Here is a 19,107-nt window from a genome sequence, read left to right as displayed (position 1 = left end):
TAACGCTCATTCCTTCAACGATAAACGCGAATCCGACCATCACCCCTGGTGAGACAAAACCGCGACTCGTCAGTGAAGATCACTGTACTGTCTGGTCCAGCGACCGTGGGTTTGTGCCCATGGGCGACGTTGTTGCTGGTGATGTCTGGTGAGGACCTGCCTTACAACAGACCTACAAGCCGCCCTCAGGCCAGCCTCTCTCAGCCTATTGCGGACAGTCTGAGCACTGATGGAGGGATTGTGCGTTCCTGGTGGAACTCGGGCAGTTGTTGTTCAGATGTTCAGATGTACTGATCCTGTGCAGGTGTTGTTACACGTGGTCTGCCACTGTGAGGACGATCAGCTATCCGTCCTGTCTCCCTGTAGTGCTGTCTTAGGTGTCTCACAGTACGGACATTGCACTTTATTGCCCTGGCCACATCTGCAGTCCTCATGCCATAAACAGTGTTTAAACCCTTTACACTGAAGATCTGTGAAGTTCTCGTGTGTTTTTGTTCTACCTTGATATTTTTTAGCATTACATTGTTAATGATTATTGCATTGTTGGGGTTAGAGCTTGTAGGAAAGGCATTTCACTGTACTTGTGCATGTGACATTGAAACTCGAAACTTAAAACGTGATCATGATTTTTAGTCCATGATTTGGCTTAGTCTGTGTCCAGGAAACTGTCCCTAAAACGTTTAGGGAGAGATACCTGATAACTGTTTGTCCTTATTACTCCTATGCTGAAAACATGTCTTAGGTGTAGAAGATGAGATGACAGTCCCTGAGCACCTCAGAACCATCCCATATAATGGTGTCTGTCTGGAACGGAGCACATCATGTCAATGCATGATGGAAATCTCATTTGGAGCTGAGAAGGTAAGTGTGTATACAACATGGAGGTCTTGATTCATGTATTTTAGCCTTCCTGTTAAGCTTCCCTTTCTCTGTCACACAGGACTGTAGCCAGACGCGGTGTAGCCAAAATAGGCGCCGACAGGAAGAGGAGTCAGGCAAGTAATGATGTCGTGATGGCAGGTGTCTTTCATCTGTGTGTGTTCTTCACTCTCCCTCTCTCCTTGTTCCTCCTCCCCTCTCAATGCATGGTTCCATGTTTCTCGTTTCCTTCTCTCTCTCTCCCTCCTGTTCTGCCTCTGCTCCCTACCAACCAAAATGTAAAATGTTCTGATACCATCCACTCAAACAAGACATTGCACAAAACATTGTATTTTGAAAAACATTTTCAAGCTGGGCGAGATAGGATACTCTCTCTTTGTGGTAAAGTTAGTATACTCTATAACAAGTACTGTTTATTACAGTGTATGCTCTATTACAATGTAACCGTCTGGATATGAGTGGGCGATGACGATCCAGAGTGCTGAACTCCTGTCCCTTGTCATAGTATGCACAACAGTGTTACGGCATGTTGTAAAGCAGTATGTAAGGCAGTACGGGAGTTATCTTCGGGTATCCTTGCGAGATGTTCGCACGTTAAAACAATGGTGTCTGGTGAGTTTTTTGGGCCTGTGAGAAGTTTGAGAAATACCTATACGGCCTGGAGGACTTCAAGTTAGTGACAGACCACAAGCCCTTGGCCCAACTAATGAACAGCGAAGTCTTGGATAATGGTGCCAGAGACTACTCACGCGGCTTATGAGGTTCAAACCCACAGTGGAGTACGCACCAGGAAAAACCTTGGTCGTGGGGGGACACTACTGTCAAGGAGTCCATTGACATGCGCAGAAAAGGAGACAGACACACAGAGAGACACACACACACACACATCAACAACATACCTGCTACACAGACAGAAATGGAGAGCATCAGAGTTGCCCCCCGCAGCAGATGATCAATTACATCAGGTCAGGTATTCCTGAATACGTGGGCAAAACCCCAGTCACAGTCAGAGGTCTTCTTTCCAGTGAAAAGGGAAGTGTCAGAGTACAATGTTAAAGTCACAAAGGGGAACCGCCACAGGAGGCTGCTCATAGTAATTGTCGGAGCGGAGCAAATGGAATGGCATCCAACAAAATGGAAACCGTGTGTTTGATGTATTTCATACCATTTCACATATTCCGCTCCAGCCGTTACCACCACCCCATTCTGCTTAACGAAGGTGTCACCAACCTCCTGTGGGAACTAGTAGTACCACAGACACAGAGGCCAAACAGTTTTGATACAATACACAATGAACATAAAGGTTTGACCAGTGGTGGAAAAAGTACCCAACAGTCACACTTGAGTAAAAGTAACGATACCTTCATAGAAAATGACTCAAGTAAAAGTCAAAGTCACCCAGTAAAATACTACTTGAGTAAAAGTCTAAAATAATGTCGTTTTCAATATACTTAAGTATCAAAAGTAAATGTAATTGCTAAAATGTACTTAAGTATCAAAAGTATTAATAATTTCTACTTCCTTATATTAAGCAAACTAGACATCATTTACAAATGAAGCATTTAGCGAGTTCGCCAGATCAGAGGCAATGGGGATGACCTGGGATGTTCTCTTGATAAGTGCGTAAATTGGGCCATTTTTCTGTTCTGCTAAGCATTCAAAATATAACGAGTACTTTTGGGTGTCCGGGAAAATGCATGGAGTAAAAAGTACATTATTTTCTTTAGGAATGTAGTGAAGTAAAAGTAAAAGTTGTCAAGCATATAAGTAGTAAAGTACAGATACCCCCCAAAAATGACTTAATTCAAATACTTTGAAGAGCTACTTAAGTACTTTACACCTGACTAAATGTAGAGAGTAGGCCAAAGCCTCTGTATGGTGGCCGGGGATCTCATCTGTGGTAGAAAAAAAAAAAAAATCCTGTCATATCAGTCTTGTTGTGAGCTTAGAAAGGTACAGCAAATGGATCTCTACTCCACTAATCTCTATGCCACTCCCCGACAGGCCATGGAAAGGAATTGCTCTGGATCTATGTGAGTATGACAAACAAAACTATCTGATCATGTCAGACTACTACTCAAGGTTAATTGAGATACAACACATACCTACAACCACACAAGCCACCATGAAGCTGAAAGGAACCTTCACAAGGTATGACAGTGCAGATGAGTCATTACGGACAATTGGCCCAAATTCCTCGAGTTCCGAGTTCCAAGAAATGGCCAAGCAGCTTGATTTTAAGCACATTACTTCCAGCCTGCACAACCCTCAGGGTAACGGCCGTGCAGAAAGGGCAGTGCAGACCGCAAAGAGGATTCAAAAGACCGGCTGGTTGCTCTCCTGTGTTTACAGGTCAATCCCACGCACAACACTCGCAACCTCGGAGAGAAACTTGCGACCTAAGAGGCCCGAACAAAAAAACCACATCAAGCCGAAGGATGCGTCAGAAAAGAGGAAACAAGCCTTCTACTACAACTAACATTACAAGGCGAAACCTTTACAGTCGCTCCTGCCGGGAGGAACAGTGGTAAAAATGAACTGTCCATGTGAAAACTTGCATTGCGTCATTGGTCTTTTTTTCTTCTTCTTCAAAAACATTTACAGTGGCATTGTTTCTGTTGATCGCTATTGTGAAGTACGGTCACTTTCGTTATGGTCACACTCAGTTGTAGAAAGTGTTCGAAGGAAATGCGTTCAAGTTAAAGGAGGAGATGTCATCGTATGCACGACAGTGTCACGGCATGCTGTAAAGCAGCATGGGAGTTATCTTCGGGTATTCTTGTGAGACATTAAACAACATACCTAGAAAGGTATTCCGCTGACTGGACATTAATTTTATATTACAGCCCTGACCACTCCACGCCTTAGCCTGCTGAGCTAAAGACCCCTCCACACCACGGCAGTAATACAACAGAAACCAATGAGAATGGGGTGTAGCTCCCTCTTCCTCCTCCTCCTCTGACGTGGAAGAGGATACAGGGAAAAGACAACAGTGGCAACAATAGAGTTCCTGCCCTGGTGCCTGGTGTCACTCAAAGACAGGAGCACAGAGAGATGGCTGGAGTTTTCACCAGTGTTTAGCTGACTCCCTCCCGCTATTGACCAAGAGGGAAGGGGAAGTCAAAAATAAACACTCACTCATGAGTTTTATTTATCATTTGTATTGAACTGAGAACTCCCTGAATACCATTTCCCCAACCAGATTTCAACCACATTCTGAGGAAATGACTAGCGAGCGGTCTTTCTTTCGAAACCAAGCTATTCTGTTGCGAGTGACTAACTCTTTGAAATAAAATTGAACAAAGATACACACTAAATAAAGAGATGGCTAAAGACCGCAGAGTGAAAGTGAAAGAGCTTTTAGTATGTTGATAAGAATCACTGATTAACTTAGTACCTGCATGGACAACTTCTCCATTTTATTGATAGAAATGAGCATGAGTAGCCCATTGACAGCATTCGCCCCAAGATGAACAGTAGGGAATCACACGCAGAGGGCTCTGTTTTCTGAGGAGATGGCTTTTGACAAGTAGCACCACAATCAGCCACAGGAAACTAGGGAAGGCCACTTTTGAGGGGCGAAGGCAGGCCCCCTCTCTGCTGCCTCTGCTCGGCGGGATAAACAGGACGCAGAGTTACTCCGTGACTCTAGCTAAGAGTCTCAGCCACTCCCAGACCTGTGTATATAATCACATCCTGTTTTGACCCAGAACTCTGGCCAATCCAGAGCAGCCATCTTTTCGACAGCCACCACTCATTCAAACCCTCGATCTTCCATTCCAGGGGCAGGCAACAAACATTCAAACTGGACAGTTTTATCTCAATCTATTCATTCAAAGACGCAATCATGGACACTCTTACTAACAGTTGTGGCTGCTTCGCGTGATGTATTGTTGTCTCTCCCTTCTTGCCCTTTGTGCTGTTGTCTTTGCCCAAAAATGTTTGTACCATGTTCTGTGCTGCTACCATGTTGTGCTGCAGCCATGTTGTATTGCTACCATGTTGTCATGTTGTGTTGCTACCATGCTGTGTTGTCATGTGTTGCTGCCATGCTATGTTGTTGTCTTAGGCCTGTCTTCATGTAGTGTTGTGTTGTCTCTCTTGTCATGTGTGTTTGTCCTATATTTTTCATTTTATTTATTTAATTTTTAATCCCAGCCCCCGTCCCCACAGGAGGCCATTGCTTTTTGGTAGGCCGTCATTGGAAATAGGAATGTGTTCTTGACTCACTTGCCTAGTTAAATAAAGGTTAAATAAAATAAAAAAGACAATAAATGGGAAAGAGTAGGTTGGTCCTCCTCACTCCACAGATGACACCAGGTGACATGAGAAATGTCCAAAGTTCCATCTTTTGTGCAATTGTGTTTTCAAAGGGTACATAGTGTGGTGCATAGTGGCGGGAAGTTTGAGACAAAGCCAGGTGAACAGCAGGTCGGCCTGAGGTCTGAAGTCTCTCCACTCCCCTGCGGTCTTCTAACAAGGTTTGAACACGTGGCACTTGGAACTGATTAACTATAACGATGGTTCGGTTGCCCTTGTTTGATATGCGGGAACACAAACACTCAGTTGGACAGGGAACAAGAGGGTAACTCAAAGCCACTTGACAGTTAGGCTGTGAGTGTGCACGAAGCTAACTGCTCTGTGTATGCCCCCTTCCACTATAAACAAAAGTTATATACAGTACTTTGACATCTTGGCAGTGGTTTCATCTCCACACAAGCAGTTTAGTGGCATGACAGACTCCCTATCTTTTTGAAACACATTCAGCTTGCTTTCTGTTTTGGTTCCACGTGGAGAGTGCGATGAAAGGAGCCACACGGCCCTCTGCAATGCCCCTTCTCTCACGACACACAGTTCATATTGTGGCCGACATCCCCATGTGCAGTTTACTAATCTTAACCCCCACTTTTAGCACCAATGGACAAGAGGATTTGTTAAGATTTTACTCAGTCTGGACAGCTAAATCAGTTACACCAGCTCTGTCAGGAGGAATGGGCCCAAAATTCACCCAACTTACTGTGGGAAGCTTGTGGAAGGCTACCTGAAACATTTGACCCAAGTTAAACAACTTAAAAGGCAATGCTACCAAATACTAATTGAGTGCATGTAAACTTCTGACCAACTGGGAATGTGATGAAAGAAATGAAAGCTGAAATAAATAATTCTCTACTATTATTCTGACATTTCACATTCTTAAAATAAAGTGGTGATCCGAACTGACCTAAACAGGGCATTTTTACTAGGATTGAATGTCAGGAACTGTGAAAAACTGAGTTTAAATGCATTTGGCTAAGGTGTATGTAAACTTCCGACTTCAACTGTAGACAGGAGAAAAACATATTCAATCCATTTTAGAATAAGGCTGTAACGTAAAAATGTTTGGAAAAAGTCAAGGGGTCTGAATACTTTCCGAAGGCTATGATGAATCAAAATAGTTAGTGCAAAAAGGGGTCAATGTAGATAGTGAAATAGTTAACCAATAGCTAGCTAGCTGGATGAACTATTTAGCAGTCTTTTGACTTGGAGGTAGAAGCTGTTCATGGTTCTGTTGTTTCCAGACTTGGTACATCGGTACCGCTTGCCATGCATTAGCAGAGAGAACAGACTATGACTTGGGTGGCTGGAATCTCTGCAATTTTTAGGGCATTCCTCTGACACCGCCTGGTATAAAAGGTTCTGGATGGCAGGCCCCAGTGATGTAATGGGCAGTACGCACTACCCGCTGTAGCCCCTTGCGGTCGGATGCAAAGCAGGTGCCATACCAAGCGGTGATGCAGCCCGTCAAGATGCTCTCAATTGTGCAGCTTTAGATCCTTTTGAGGATCTAAGGGCCCACGCCGAATCTGAGTTGGAAGAGGCGTTGTCGTGTCCTCTTCGCAACTGTGTTGGGGTGTGTGGACCGTGATAATTCCTTAGTGATGGGGACACCGAAGGATCTTGAAGCTCTTGACCTGCTCCACTACAGCCCCGTTGATGGGAATGAAGCGTGCTCGGCCCTTGGTTTTCCTGTAGCCCATGATCTGCTCCTTTGTCTTGTTGACGTTGAGGGAGCGGTTGTCCTGGAACAACACTGCTAGGTCTCTGACCTCTCATCGGCAGTGATCAGGCCTACCACCATCGTGTCGTCTGCAAATTTAATGGTGGTGTTGGAGTTGTGCACGGCCAAGCAGTCTTGGGTGAACAGGGAGTACAGGAGGGGACTAAGCACACACCCCTGAGCATCCCCGTGTTGAGGGTCACTGTGGCAAATGTGCTGTTGCCTACTCTCAACTCATGGGGATGGCCCGTCAGGAAATCCAGGATACAGTTGCAGAGGGAGGTGTTTAATTCAAGGGTCTTTAGCTAATCTAATCAAACTTTAAATGCACTTGAAATAAAGTCTCATTTGATTTAGTCCCTCCCAGCTCTCAGCATATGTGCTCTCCCCATTTACACAGTTTATTCTCCCTCCCAATTTTTTTTTCTGAAAGAGGGGGAGTCGGTCTTTGAGAGGCAGGTTATTCTCAAAGGATCTTCCTCCAACACTGGAACACTCAATTTCAGCCTCTCATGGTGCTTATTGCTTGAGTAAAATACAGAAAATAAAACAGATTTCAGAACTGATGTTAGAAATCTGATCCCAAGAGCGGTCAGCACACGACACTAGGAACAGTGGTGCAGAGGATGCTGATTTGTTAACATACGCTTCTCCTTTAATCTATTTTGCACAATACAGGGTCTCATCCAAAGGGGGGGGGGGGGGGGGGGAAATAGAGAATTAGCATATATATACACAGGCATCAGGGAGATGGATTAGAGCTGGTCTTTAGAGCCAGATAATGTATGCTGTGGGAACTATGCCAAAGGCTTTAGAGAAACCGCTCCGTAAGATCTCTCCCTTTTCTAGATGGCACATTAATCCCTGGATGATGCATCTCCAAACAGCACCGCAGCCGCCTCCTGGGCAACAATCTGCTAGCTAGTGCCATCCACGTGATTGCCTTTCTATGGGAGGCCAACATCCCTGCTATCTAGGTGGGTTCAGCGGGCCCAGCAACAAAAGTAAATGGGCCCCATCGACTTGAGCCCCATGTCCCATCTACTTACCATAAACATCATGCTAGCAGCCCAAAGCCCCCAAACCCCAGTGGGAAGACAACATTAATGTTTTTTTCTGATTTATTATGAAAAATATATATTTTTTTGACTTTGTGACAATAAGCACATAACATAGACGTATATACAATTCTCTTCATAAATACAAATGATGTACAAACAAATTAAATAGAAATAATATTTCATGGTTATGTACACATTGCATTGTTAAATTAAAGAGGACAATAATACAAATATTAAAAATACATATCTATTTGGTTTCAAACGAAAAAGAACAACCCCTCTTTGGAGTCCTTCATTCTGCAAAAAAAAAAAAAGTTCTCAAGATCCAGCACTGTCGGTTAAAACGATATGATATTTCGTCATCGGGGGAAGCAGTCTTTATGCACAACACACTTCATTCAAGTCAAGGGAATGTCATAAAGCACTGGGTGTTTGACAAGATGGAAGTTGTATATTGAAAGGCATTGAGAATTTTTTTTTGTAAAAGCTGTACAATGCACTACAACTGTCAACCGGTTCATATAAGACTTTCTAGTGTGCTTGTAAAAAAAAAAAGAGAGTATCAAACAAACACAAAAATAAATGTCAGTGTGTAAGATCAGTACCAAATCCCTTAAGTCAGAGCATAATTCAAAGATCAGGCACTTGATAAGATTGACTTCCATAAGTATATATGTAATGCTCTGAAAGATGGGGCACATTGGTGATTCATTTCCAAACGTAAAGGGAGTCCAGTTTAGAGACCAAAAGGCCAAGATATGACATCCGGCCACTCCAGACTCCAATATCTATAGCCAACTGTCCATCTAAGCTTTCAGTAAACCTTCATCTTCAGTTCTTTGACAGCTAGAACATTGTTTCCCGCTTTGACAGTAAAAAAAAATTAAAAAATTGAAAAGAGGCCACAAAAATGTCCTTGCTGTTACATCCGATTCTCAAGTGGATTGTAGTGGCATCTTATTCATGGGTTGTAAAAAGGTCCCTCTAGATAATTTGAGATGTCGTTTTCTTTTTGATAAGGCATCAAGAGAGTAAAAAGTCCTGCTTCTCTGTAATTGGTGAATCCTTGGCCCTCTTCCGAGGAAAGTTTTATTTTTGTTCATTTTTAATGGAAAGCAAATTATATTTAAAAAATATAGTGCAAATGATGCCGGAACATACATTCTACTCCCCCACTTTTCACGTATTGTATCCAAACATTGTCAATGTTGTGAAAAAAGTTCATTTTTAATGAGCAGCATGAATAAATATTAAATAATACATGTTGATTTAATATATCCTCTTCAATTATTTTGAATGGTCTTTGAAAGACTGTAAACATGTTCAGGCAAAGCCCTTGTTGGTCAAGGTACTCCTGGTGTCAGAATACTGTTGTTAAACCTAAGGTGGGAAAATGATGAGGGAGAAAGTTACCAATCAAATCTTGAAAGTTATTTGACAATAACTTCCTTCATAAACTCTTAACAATAACCCGTTTGAATGGGTGGAGCTGCTTACCTCAGTAGCAAAGACACACTGTTCAGTTTGCTGTTCTGTCTGGATGATGAAGACTGGGTGGTACAAGCCTTTAGGGAAGCTCATTGGTGGAACTATTATGCTGCCTTCTGATTTTTTCCTGTTGAAAAGAGATATAGGGAGGGAAAATAGGTCATGTTTGGTTCCACAGGCGCAATGGAATCATACAACAACAACAACAGAAACTGTGATCTCCAATAGAACGTTGTGGGTTAAAGAAAACCTGATAAAGCCTGAGCACTACATAGTGAGAGATCAAGTTGTAACATGTCTGCTAGTAGAAAGCCCTGCTAGGGTGCACTAGGAAATACAAGCATTCCATCCAACTCGAGGGCACTGGTGATCACACACTGCTTCATTGGCACAGTACCGTTTGAGTTTGGCGAGGCATACCTACCGGTCACATTTGTTCTTCGCATGACAGTCTTCCTCCTTGGCCATGTTGTAGTCAACCATCTTCTGCTTGTAAGCCGCCTTGTCTCCATGTTTGTCTGCGGGGGCCGAGGTCAGCGCTTTATCCTTATTAGACACCTTGTAATGGCCGCCGGGGATGAGGAAGGTTTCCTTCTCTCGGAGGCTGGACGGGGGGTTGGAACCACCTATGGGCTGGTTGTTGAAAGTCTCCAGGTCGTTACGAACAGAAGACGCCGTGGCCTTCCTCCCATGCCTCATCTGGCTTAGGACCACGATGGCAGCACACACCACCAGGGTGAGGGTGACCAGGCCCAGGGCGAAGGAGACAACCAAGGCTGCAGGCAAACCGTCTGCCTTGGGCTTGGCAGTGGGTTTGAGGCTGAACTCGCAACGGGATCCCATGAAGCCGGCCGGGCACTGGCACACGGGTCCGGAGAAATGGGTGTAGCAGGTGCCTCCATTCTGGCAGGGGAAGACGGAGCATGCATCGGCACGGATGCTGCAGTCCTTGCTGGTGAAGCCCAGGGTGCAGGTGCAGGTAAAGTCATTGATGCCATCCACGCAGGTACCGGCGTTGCGGCAGGGGTTGTGGGCGCAGTCATCGTTGTTGATCTTGCAGCGCGGCCCAGTGAAGCCAGGACGACAACGACACATCAGACTGTGGCCCAGATCCAGGCACTGGCCACCTGTTAGAAAGATGGACAGACAAGGGGGAGGGGGGGGGGGGGGGGGTTCAAATCACTGCACACAACATGTTTATCAAAACTTGAAGTGCAGGTATGAGTGTCAAAGCTTCTTGTGGAAGGCAAACATACAGTAACAGTCAAAAGTGTGGACGCACTTACTTATTCTTTATAATTACTATTTTCTACATTGTAGAATACTAGTGAAGACATCAAACTATGAAATAACACACGGAATCAAGTAGTAACCAAAAAAGTGTTAAACAAATCAAAATATATTTTAGATTCTTGAAAGTAGCCACCCTTTGCCTCGACAGCTTTGCACACTCTTGGCATTCTCTCAACCAGCTTCATGAGGTAGTCACGTGGAATGCATTTCAAATAACAGGTGTGCCTTCTTTTGTGGAATTTATTTTCTTCTTAATGCGTTTGAGCCAATCACTTGTGTTGAGACAAGGTATGGGTGGTATACAGAAGATATCCCTATTTGGTTAAAGAGTCCATACAAGTCCATATTATGGCAAGAACAGCTCAAATAAGAAAATACAAAACAGTCCATCATTACTTTTAGACATTAAGGTCAGTCAATCTGGAACATTTCAGCCATCATGGAGGAGGAGGTGTGATGGTGCTTCGCTGGTGACACTGATTTATTTTGAATTCAAGGCACACTTAACCAGCATGGCTACCACAGCATTCTGCAGTGATACGCCATCCCATCTGGTTTGCGCTTAGTGGGACTATCATTTGTTTTCAACAGGACAATGATCCAACACTCCTCCAGGCTGTGTAAGGGCTATTTGACCAAGAAGGAGAGTGATGGCGTGCTGCAACAGATTACCTGGCCTCCACAATCCCTGACCTCAACCCAATTGAGATGGTTTGGTATGAGTTGGACCGCAGAGTGAAGGAAGAGTGAAGGAAAAGCAGCCAACAATATGCTCAGCATATGTGGGAACTCCTTCAAGACTGTTGGAAAAGCATTCAAGGTGAAGCTGGTTGAGAGAATGCCAGGAGTGCGCAAAGCTGTCATCGTGGCAAAGGGTAACTATTTGAAGAATCTCAAATATATTTTGATTCGCTTAACACTTTTTTTGGTGACTAATTCCATGTGTCATTTCATAGTTTTGATGTCTTCACTATTATTCAACAATGTAGAAAATTGTAACAAAAAAAAATCCAAGATTTTTTTTACCCTTTATTTAACTAGGCAAGTCAGTTAAGAACAAATTCTTATTTTCAATGGCGGTCTAGGAACAGTGGGTTAACTGCCTGTCCAGGGGCAGAAGGACAGATTTGTACCTTGTCAGCTCGGGGGTTTGAACTTGAAACCTTCCGGTTACTAGTCCAACGCTCTAACCACTAGGCTACCCTGCCGCCCCACTGGAATAGAACTGTGAATATTTGTTTCCCATACCAACAGGAATTTAGCCGATTGCAGATTAGCTTGTGCTCATTCGCACATTAAGTACAGCTCCAGTGTAGCTGATGAGGACCCAAGGGGGACAAAATAGCCCACAACATTCTAAGAATAGTTTTTTTACCACCTCATAATGACAGCTTTATCTCAACCCTTATATCCATCTGAGCCAATCGTCTTTTGTACCGTGCCTTTCCGGCATTTTTTATATTTTAGGCGCGGACTGGATGCATGTCGAAACAAAACTGAGTTTATGGGCAAAGAGGAAAACATCATTGGTTTTTGTAAAGCTTAACTGCCAAAGAATGTGTCTGCAACACGGTCGGTTGAGTTTTGTTGTCAGACGGACAGATAAGAGTTTGAGCGGCTCCATCACAGTGGCGATTTTAGCATGTAAATCTTGGTGGGGCAAAAGAAAAAAAACATTTTTACATTGTGGGACGCATGCCAGCAAAGCCAACAACACTAAACAATACATTAATTGCATTAGAACAGTGACAAACGGTTTCCACAAACTGTTAGGGCCTACATAAATCTGTCCCAACACCTTACCTCTGCTACATCTGGCTATCAGTGGAGCCTTGTCTGGCAGCAAAACAATTAATTCAGCCTAATTTACTGCCTTTAAAAAAAACGTAGCTGACATGTCTGACTTGCTTAAACAAAATGGGGGTTTCTACTGACAACTGAGATCCACAAACTATGGCATAAGGGGTCCAAGAGAGATTTAGAGGCAATCTTATCGATTAATTTAAGACATTGAGCCAGCAAGGATGGACATAGTCAATATAACTATTTGTTCAGTACTTTTGAAATGTACCACGACAGAATTCAGAACATGGGCATTTCTTACAGTGTTCTCCCTGTACACCAAGTCAGAATCGTAGGATAAATAAAGGGGGCAAAATAAACAGAGAATGAAAGCTCTTACAATGTTCGATGATTACATTTCTCAAAAACAGGTTACAGGCTACATGTGCACCACCAAGTCAGAACAGTAGGTGAAATTAAGCTGAATATAGACCAAATGATTAGGGTGAGGCACATGGGATACTAACATTTGACTACACAACATAGACTAAATATTACTTTCTTAGCAACAGTATAGATCGCTGGCATATTACCTCATTAATGCAGCAGCATACAAGACATTTGACTCACCTTGTTGTGCTGTGCTCTCTTGAACAGGAAGGTGGCGCGGCAGTCCATCGTGGGCAAATTTAGTCATCAAACTTTGTCAAAGTCTGGCATTCTCTGAATTTATGGTGCTTTCAAGACAACTGGGTTCTCGTGGATAAAAAAGTTGAATCATGATGAGGTCAGTGATCTTCAGGTCGTAGCTCTAGAAAGAGGCCAGAGGTCCAAATGTACAATTCCGAGTTGGATGAAAGTTCAAAACCTATTTTCCCCAGTCGTAGCTTGTCTCTTCCCCCCGAGTTCCCAGTTGTCTTGAACTCACTAAAGTCAGATTTTGCCGTTCCGAGTTAAGTTGTTTTGAGCGCGGCAGAAATCATGCTTCATTGACAGCATCGCCAATGTTGAATGTTTATAATTTTAAACTAGGAAAAGAGACCCTTAATCTTAGACTTGGGACCACACAGCCACTCCACTAAATAGCAGGCTAGTGATTGCTTTGAAATGCTTGCAGTTAGCCACTGATTCCTTCCAAAACACTCATGGTTGAATGTGCGATTTCCAACTTGTGTAATATTTATGTCCAATGGTCAATTCTCTTAATGATTTATCTTCATATGACAAGGATTAAAAAGGATTTGCCAGTAGATTATCGACTTGATTCATGATGCTGACTGCTAGCTAAGATTTTGAAAGTATGATGTTGACATGATCAGTCCAATCAAAGCTACTGTAGATATGTGATTTGAGGTCATTTTATATTTGGCAAATTACCTTGAGCCTTCTTGGATGGGCACTTCTAATATAACTCTATAGCAGCACCCAAGGGGCTTGAATTTTCTAGCTCAACCCTAAGAGTTGACAGTGACGTAGTGTCCCAATGTGTGACAGAAAACTGAGCCAATCAAGGGGCAACGCTCCGTATTTTCGGCTGGCTTGCCCCACCACAGAAAGCAATGCGCTAGGCTGAAACATCTGCATTTTGTAGCGGTCTTACTCAGGAAAACAAAAAAAAGAGACCATGTTTGAAATGCGGCTTTATTAATGCTATGATATATATATATATATATATATATATATATATATATTTCTTACATTGTTTGCAAACTGGTATGTGACACGTATTATTGCCAAAATAACATGCAAAACAGGAAAGCTATTTTTTTTGCTAAAAATGTGGGGCTCAAAAGAGCACCACCTGCCCTGAATGACGGGTCGCCAGTGCTCCATCATAACAATCAGAAGTCCTGGTAGGTTTCCCTCACCCAGTCAGTGGTTGTGCTGTTGGAGGAATTCTTACCGTTAGCACAAGGGCCATTGCTGCAGCGGTCAATCTTCTTCTCGCAGTTGGAGCCCATGTAGCCGGCAGGACAGCGGCAGGAGTAACCACCGGTGGTCACCTGCTGCATGCAGGTGCCACCATTGAAGCAGGGCCCGTCGGCACAGGTCATCGCACTGATCTCACAGTTCTTCCCGTAGAAGCCTTGGGGGCATGTGCAGGTGTAGTCATTCTCCAGATCCTGGAAATATATATGTTAGCGTTTCATAGAGGACAATTAAAGACTTTGAGTAGTAGCTTTTAAACGTGAGAGATAAATAGAATGCTGCAGTTATGGCAGAACTTACATCGCAGCTGCCTCCGTTCTTGCAGGGGTTGCTGTCACACTCGTTGGTTTCGATCTCACAATTGTTCCCACTGAAGCCCGGCCTGCATGTACAGGTGTAGCTGCCCTGGCCTGTGTTGGTGCAGGGAGCATCGTTCGTGCAGGGCTTGTGGTTGGTGCAGTAGTTGAGGTCCTGGTTGCAGAACAGTCCTCCCCAGCCCTCTTTACAGTTGCACTGCCACGGCTGGCCACAGGTGCCATGCAAGCAGCCAGGATAGCGGACACACTGGTCACAGAGGGGTCCCTGCCACCCGAGGCGGCACTTGCACTCGCCTGGGGCCTCACAATAACCATGCTTCTCATTGCAGCCAGACGAGCAGATGGCTTTGGAGATGGAGAGAAAATTAGAATGAGTGTGCCCCTTTCGGATCACAAAACAATCCCCTTTCACTGGGCTCAGACACATCAAGTATTTGTTAAGTACTAAACTACGCAGCTGGTAGACACACAAAAGGAACACATGCCATATTTTTTTCATGCAAGGGAGCGCACATTAAGTTCCGACGCGTGTCCCTGTTATAAACCATAAACTCAGCTCCATTGTTGGCCCGAACAAAAGATGCAGACAAACTCTATATTTGAATCGACAGAAGCTTTATTTTCACCAGAAGATGTCGTTGAAATGTCAGAATGAACTATTTCAAGAATCGAAATTACACGCGCTGTGCACATCCAGCACAAATCAGTGGCGCAAAACAGTCATTTCTGAGATTTAAAAAAAAAGCCTTTTACGGATCTCTCTCCGTATATATAAATCTGAATAACAGCCGGTAAAAAAATAGAATAAGAATTGGCCTCATTTAAAAAACGTTCTGTACACTTACATTCTGAGCAATATTCTCCTTTCCAACCCGACAGGCACATTCTGGCGCCCGCGTCATCACAAGTGTAGTGTCCGAAAGGGTCGTCACGGGGACGGCAGTAGTCTGAGCAGCTCTCACCGTGGTAGTGTTCATCGCAGACAACGTGGTAAGAATAACGAAGTTCACTTTGCTCTTCAAAATGAACATCCTGTGACCAATCCTCGCCAATGTCTAGTCTTCTACGGGTGGCCAAGCGGCTGATCAAGTTGTTCTGGTTTTCTATTAAAGAGAGAGAGAGCGACACTAAGCAGATTAAAAATAAAATGCATTCCTAAAATCCAATCTTGAGTTAATAGCTTTAAAATATCTATATGTCTAATTAAATGTTACCAAATTTTTATAAATGTGTAAAACGTGTTTTATAACTCAAAACGCTTGTGCTGGGAATCACTATTAGAGGAATATCAAAGTCACTTTCCACCGCCTAGAGGGAGTGGGCACTGAAGGCTACCTACCTGTGGACTGTCCGTCGGAGGACTCTGCGTTCCAGGCTTCAACAATAAGCGAGAATGTACCCTTCAATCCACACAGGAAAAATATATACTTTGTCAAAAAGCTGTAAGAGGTGAGATTATATAAAGTGAAAACTCTTCATGAAAAGCTTCATGACATTACCCAATCTATGAAATGTACCACCTGGCATTAACCATTAAAGGCCCAGTGCAGTGATTTCCTGTGTTTTAAATATATTTCCATACCATGTTGGAATATTACAGTGAAACTCTGAAAATTATGATAATGCCCTTTTAATGTAAGAGGTAAAGACTGCCTGAAATATCAGCCTGTTTTGGTGAGATGGAGTTTTGGCCTGCCTGGTGACATCACCAGGTGGTAAATTAGTTAATAGACAAATAAGAGTGTTCCCTACTCCCAGTCAGTCCTAGCACAATTCTCACTTGCGAAATTGCTCTTTATACTAAGAAGCTAGTTTCATTTCTTTTTGATAATTTATTTGAAAACAATCACAGTAAGGTACTTCATTGTTACCAGGAAATGATTTGATAGTGAGAAAACCGGCTGCATTGGACCTTGAATTTCCCATCAGCTCTATGGTATATTGAGTACGTTGACAGTAGGCTACTCACCGGCCACTTGAAATGGAAAGGCACTCTGATGGGTTCGCTACTGGAGATGGAGCTCTGGTCAGCACTGAAGATTTCGGTCAGTCCCATGCCATATGTGCAGGGGGGCTCAGATGAGATGACATCTTGAGAATGTTTAAGACAGACTCGGAAGAATATCTGGCAGTCCCTAGACCGTTTGCAGACACTTCGGGTACTACTGAAGGAGTGTACTTTCAACTCAAACACACCAGACGACTCGACCTACAAGAATGATTAAGTACATATTAGTGGGTAAAAAGCGCAATTGCACAGGTTACCAACACATAACATAACTATGAATATTGCATGTGTACTCACCAGTTTCGTTGATAGCAACGCCAAAAAACATACGAATAACAAATGAGCCATTGCGGGAATTGTTTCTTCTTCTGCTATGAAAGTATAGCGGACAGCGCCAGATATCCAATAGAGGAAAACTGTCCTGTATCCCAAAACAAGAGAAGAAAAAAAAAATCACGTGCGAAATAGAGCGCACTTCTTGCGAGATTTTTTGGGGGGTCTTCAGACAATACTTAATAGAAATTGAGCTCACAACGAAAATAAAATCCTTTTGCTCCGCGGAGCAGTTGCACTCTTGACTTCTTTCTACCTTTAGTAACGTGTAGTGGAGCGTGCGCCAGGGATTTTATACCGCCTTCCAGTATCAGAGTGGGGAGGGTGCGAGCGCGCTGGAGGGGGAGTGTGTCAAAAGCTGTGCAGACTTGGCTGCAATTTGGGGACTGTTTACGATGTGCTTTGTCACCAAATTGGATAGGGTAATATAACGAAATACAAACCCATTTAAATTTAAGACTCTATGGTTGCTTCAGCCACAAAGCTGAATGAAAATGTGAAGAAATAGGCTATAGGCCTATACACGTTGAAAGAACTGCGCACATTGATTGCGAAGAGAGCGAACCTAAACTCGTGTGATTGTTTTTTTTTTCAGACATAGTTTGATCAGACATTGATTTCAATATGTAGTAAATTGAAAGTACTGGATACATGCAATGTTGAATACACTTTACCGATGGGGAAATGTAGGTTTGCTGTGTAAGCATGATAGGGTCAAAATTTGATTGGCCCCGGAATTGTAATTGTTTTGACGCGTGTCCTCATGCCAGCAAACTTGAGGGAGATATTTTATTGTGCCATCTAAAGATTCGGAGGTGTAGTACTGGAGGAGGGTGGGGGGGGGGGGGGGGGTGGTCATGACTACAGCTGTATTATAATCAACGGCACCTGGCTATGCAACCCACCTTCTCCTTCCATAGGCTGGCTACACTTAGTCTTCGCTGCGTAATAATCAGGTAATAAGCACCCAATGTCAGAAGGGCAAAGTTAATAATTTCCATAGGTAGGCACTTTCACTGTCTAATAGCAATGTTTTTGACTGGACATATGAGGTAGCCTATCCTACACAACAGCACAGCTAATGAAAGGACCCATGCAAATCAGCCATATATCATGCTGCTCGGTTCCAGGCAGAGTAAGCAGCCTACAATCATGACAGATGAACCAATCCATTCCACTTTTGTTGAATTAAAAGGTTGGCCTATAAAGACCGATACAATTAGGCCTACGCGCGTGCATGCAGGCAGGCAGGAGATGCGCATGATATCAGCCAATATGAATGAACCCTGTCCCTCATTAGGTCAGTACAGGTGCATCAAAGCTGGGACTGAAGGACTGAAAAACAGCTTCTATCTCAAGGCCATCAGACGGTTAAATAGTCAACACTAGCTGGCCCCTGCCCAGTCCTGAAATGTAGTCATTGTCACTAGATGGCTATCCCCGGTTACTCAACCTTGCACCTTAGAGGCTGCTGCCCTATGTACATAGTCATGGAACACTGGTCCCTTTAAATAATGTTTACACACTGTAAAACAGTTAATATGTATATACTATATTCTAGTCAAGGCCTATCATATTGAATTATTGCTGTGCTTATGCTATTCCTTCAGATATACTACATATTCTACCCATATACTGTCCCTATGGTCTATACAGCCACCCCACACATACAGTGCAGTCGGGAAGTATTCAGACCCCTTGACTTTTCCACATTTTGTTACGTTACAGCCATATTCTAAAATAGATTTTTAAATTGCTCCCTCAAATCTACACACAATAGCCTATAGTAGACATTACTCCCATTCTTATCTGCAGATCCTCTCAAGTTCTGTCAGGTTGGATGGGGAGCGTCGCTACACAGCCATTTTCAGGTTTCTCCAGAGATGTTTGATAAGGTACAAGTCCAGACTCTGGCTGGGCCACTCAAGGACATTCAGAGGCTTGTCCCAAAGTCACCCCTGCATTGTCTTGACTGTGTGC

The 19,107-nt window shown here is 43.5% G+C and overlaps 1 protein-coding gene across 1 annotated transcript; it reads right to left on the bottom strand.

Moving 5' to 3' along the window:
* Positions 1-8,981: 8,981 nt before the first annotated feature.
* LOC110507500 (delta-like protein C) lies at positions 8,982-17,515 on the bottom strand. Its single transcript, XM_021587523.3, has 9 exons — positions 17,092-17,515; positions 16,756-16,995; positions 16,126-16,186; positions 15,632-15,889; positions 14,770-15,131; positions 14,444-14,663; positions 9,890-10,592; positions 9,475-9,592; positions 8,982-9,357 (listed from the first exon to the last, which is right to left on the bottom strand). Exons 1-9 carry the CDS (start codon positions 17,140-17,142, stop codon positions 9,352-9,354), a joined length of 2,019 nt encoding a protein of 672 aa, XP_021443198.2. The 5' UTR covers positions 17,143-17,515; the 3' UTR covers positions 8,982-9,351.
* Positions 17,516-19,107: the final 1,592 nt, after the last annotated feature.

The sequence above is a fragment of the Oncorhynchus mykiss genome, chromosome 27 (assembly GCF_057628025.1).
Source record: "Oncorhynchus mykiss isolate SJ-2025 chromosome 27, ASM5762802v1, whole genome shotgun sequence".
Lineage (NCBI taxonomy): Eukaryota > Metazoa > Chordata > Actinopteri > Salmoniformes > Salmonidae > Oncorhynchus > Oncorhynchus mykiss.
Note: the sequence above shows the minus strand (reverse complement) of the source record. Positions and strands in the feature narration are given on the sequence as shown.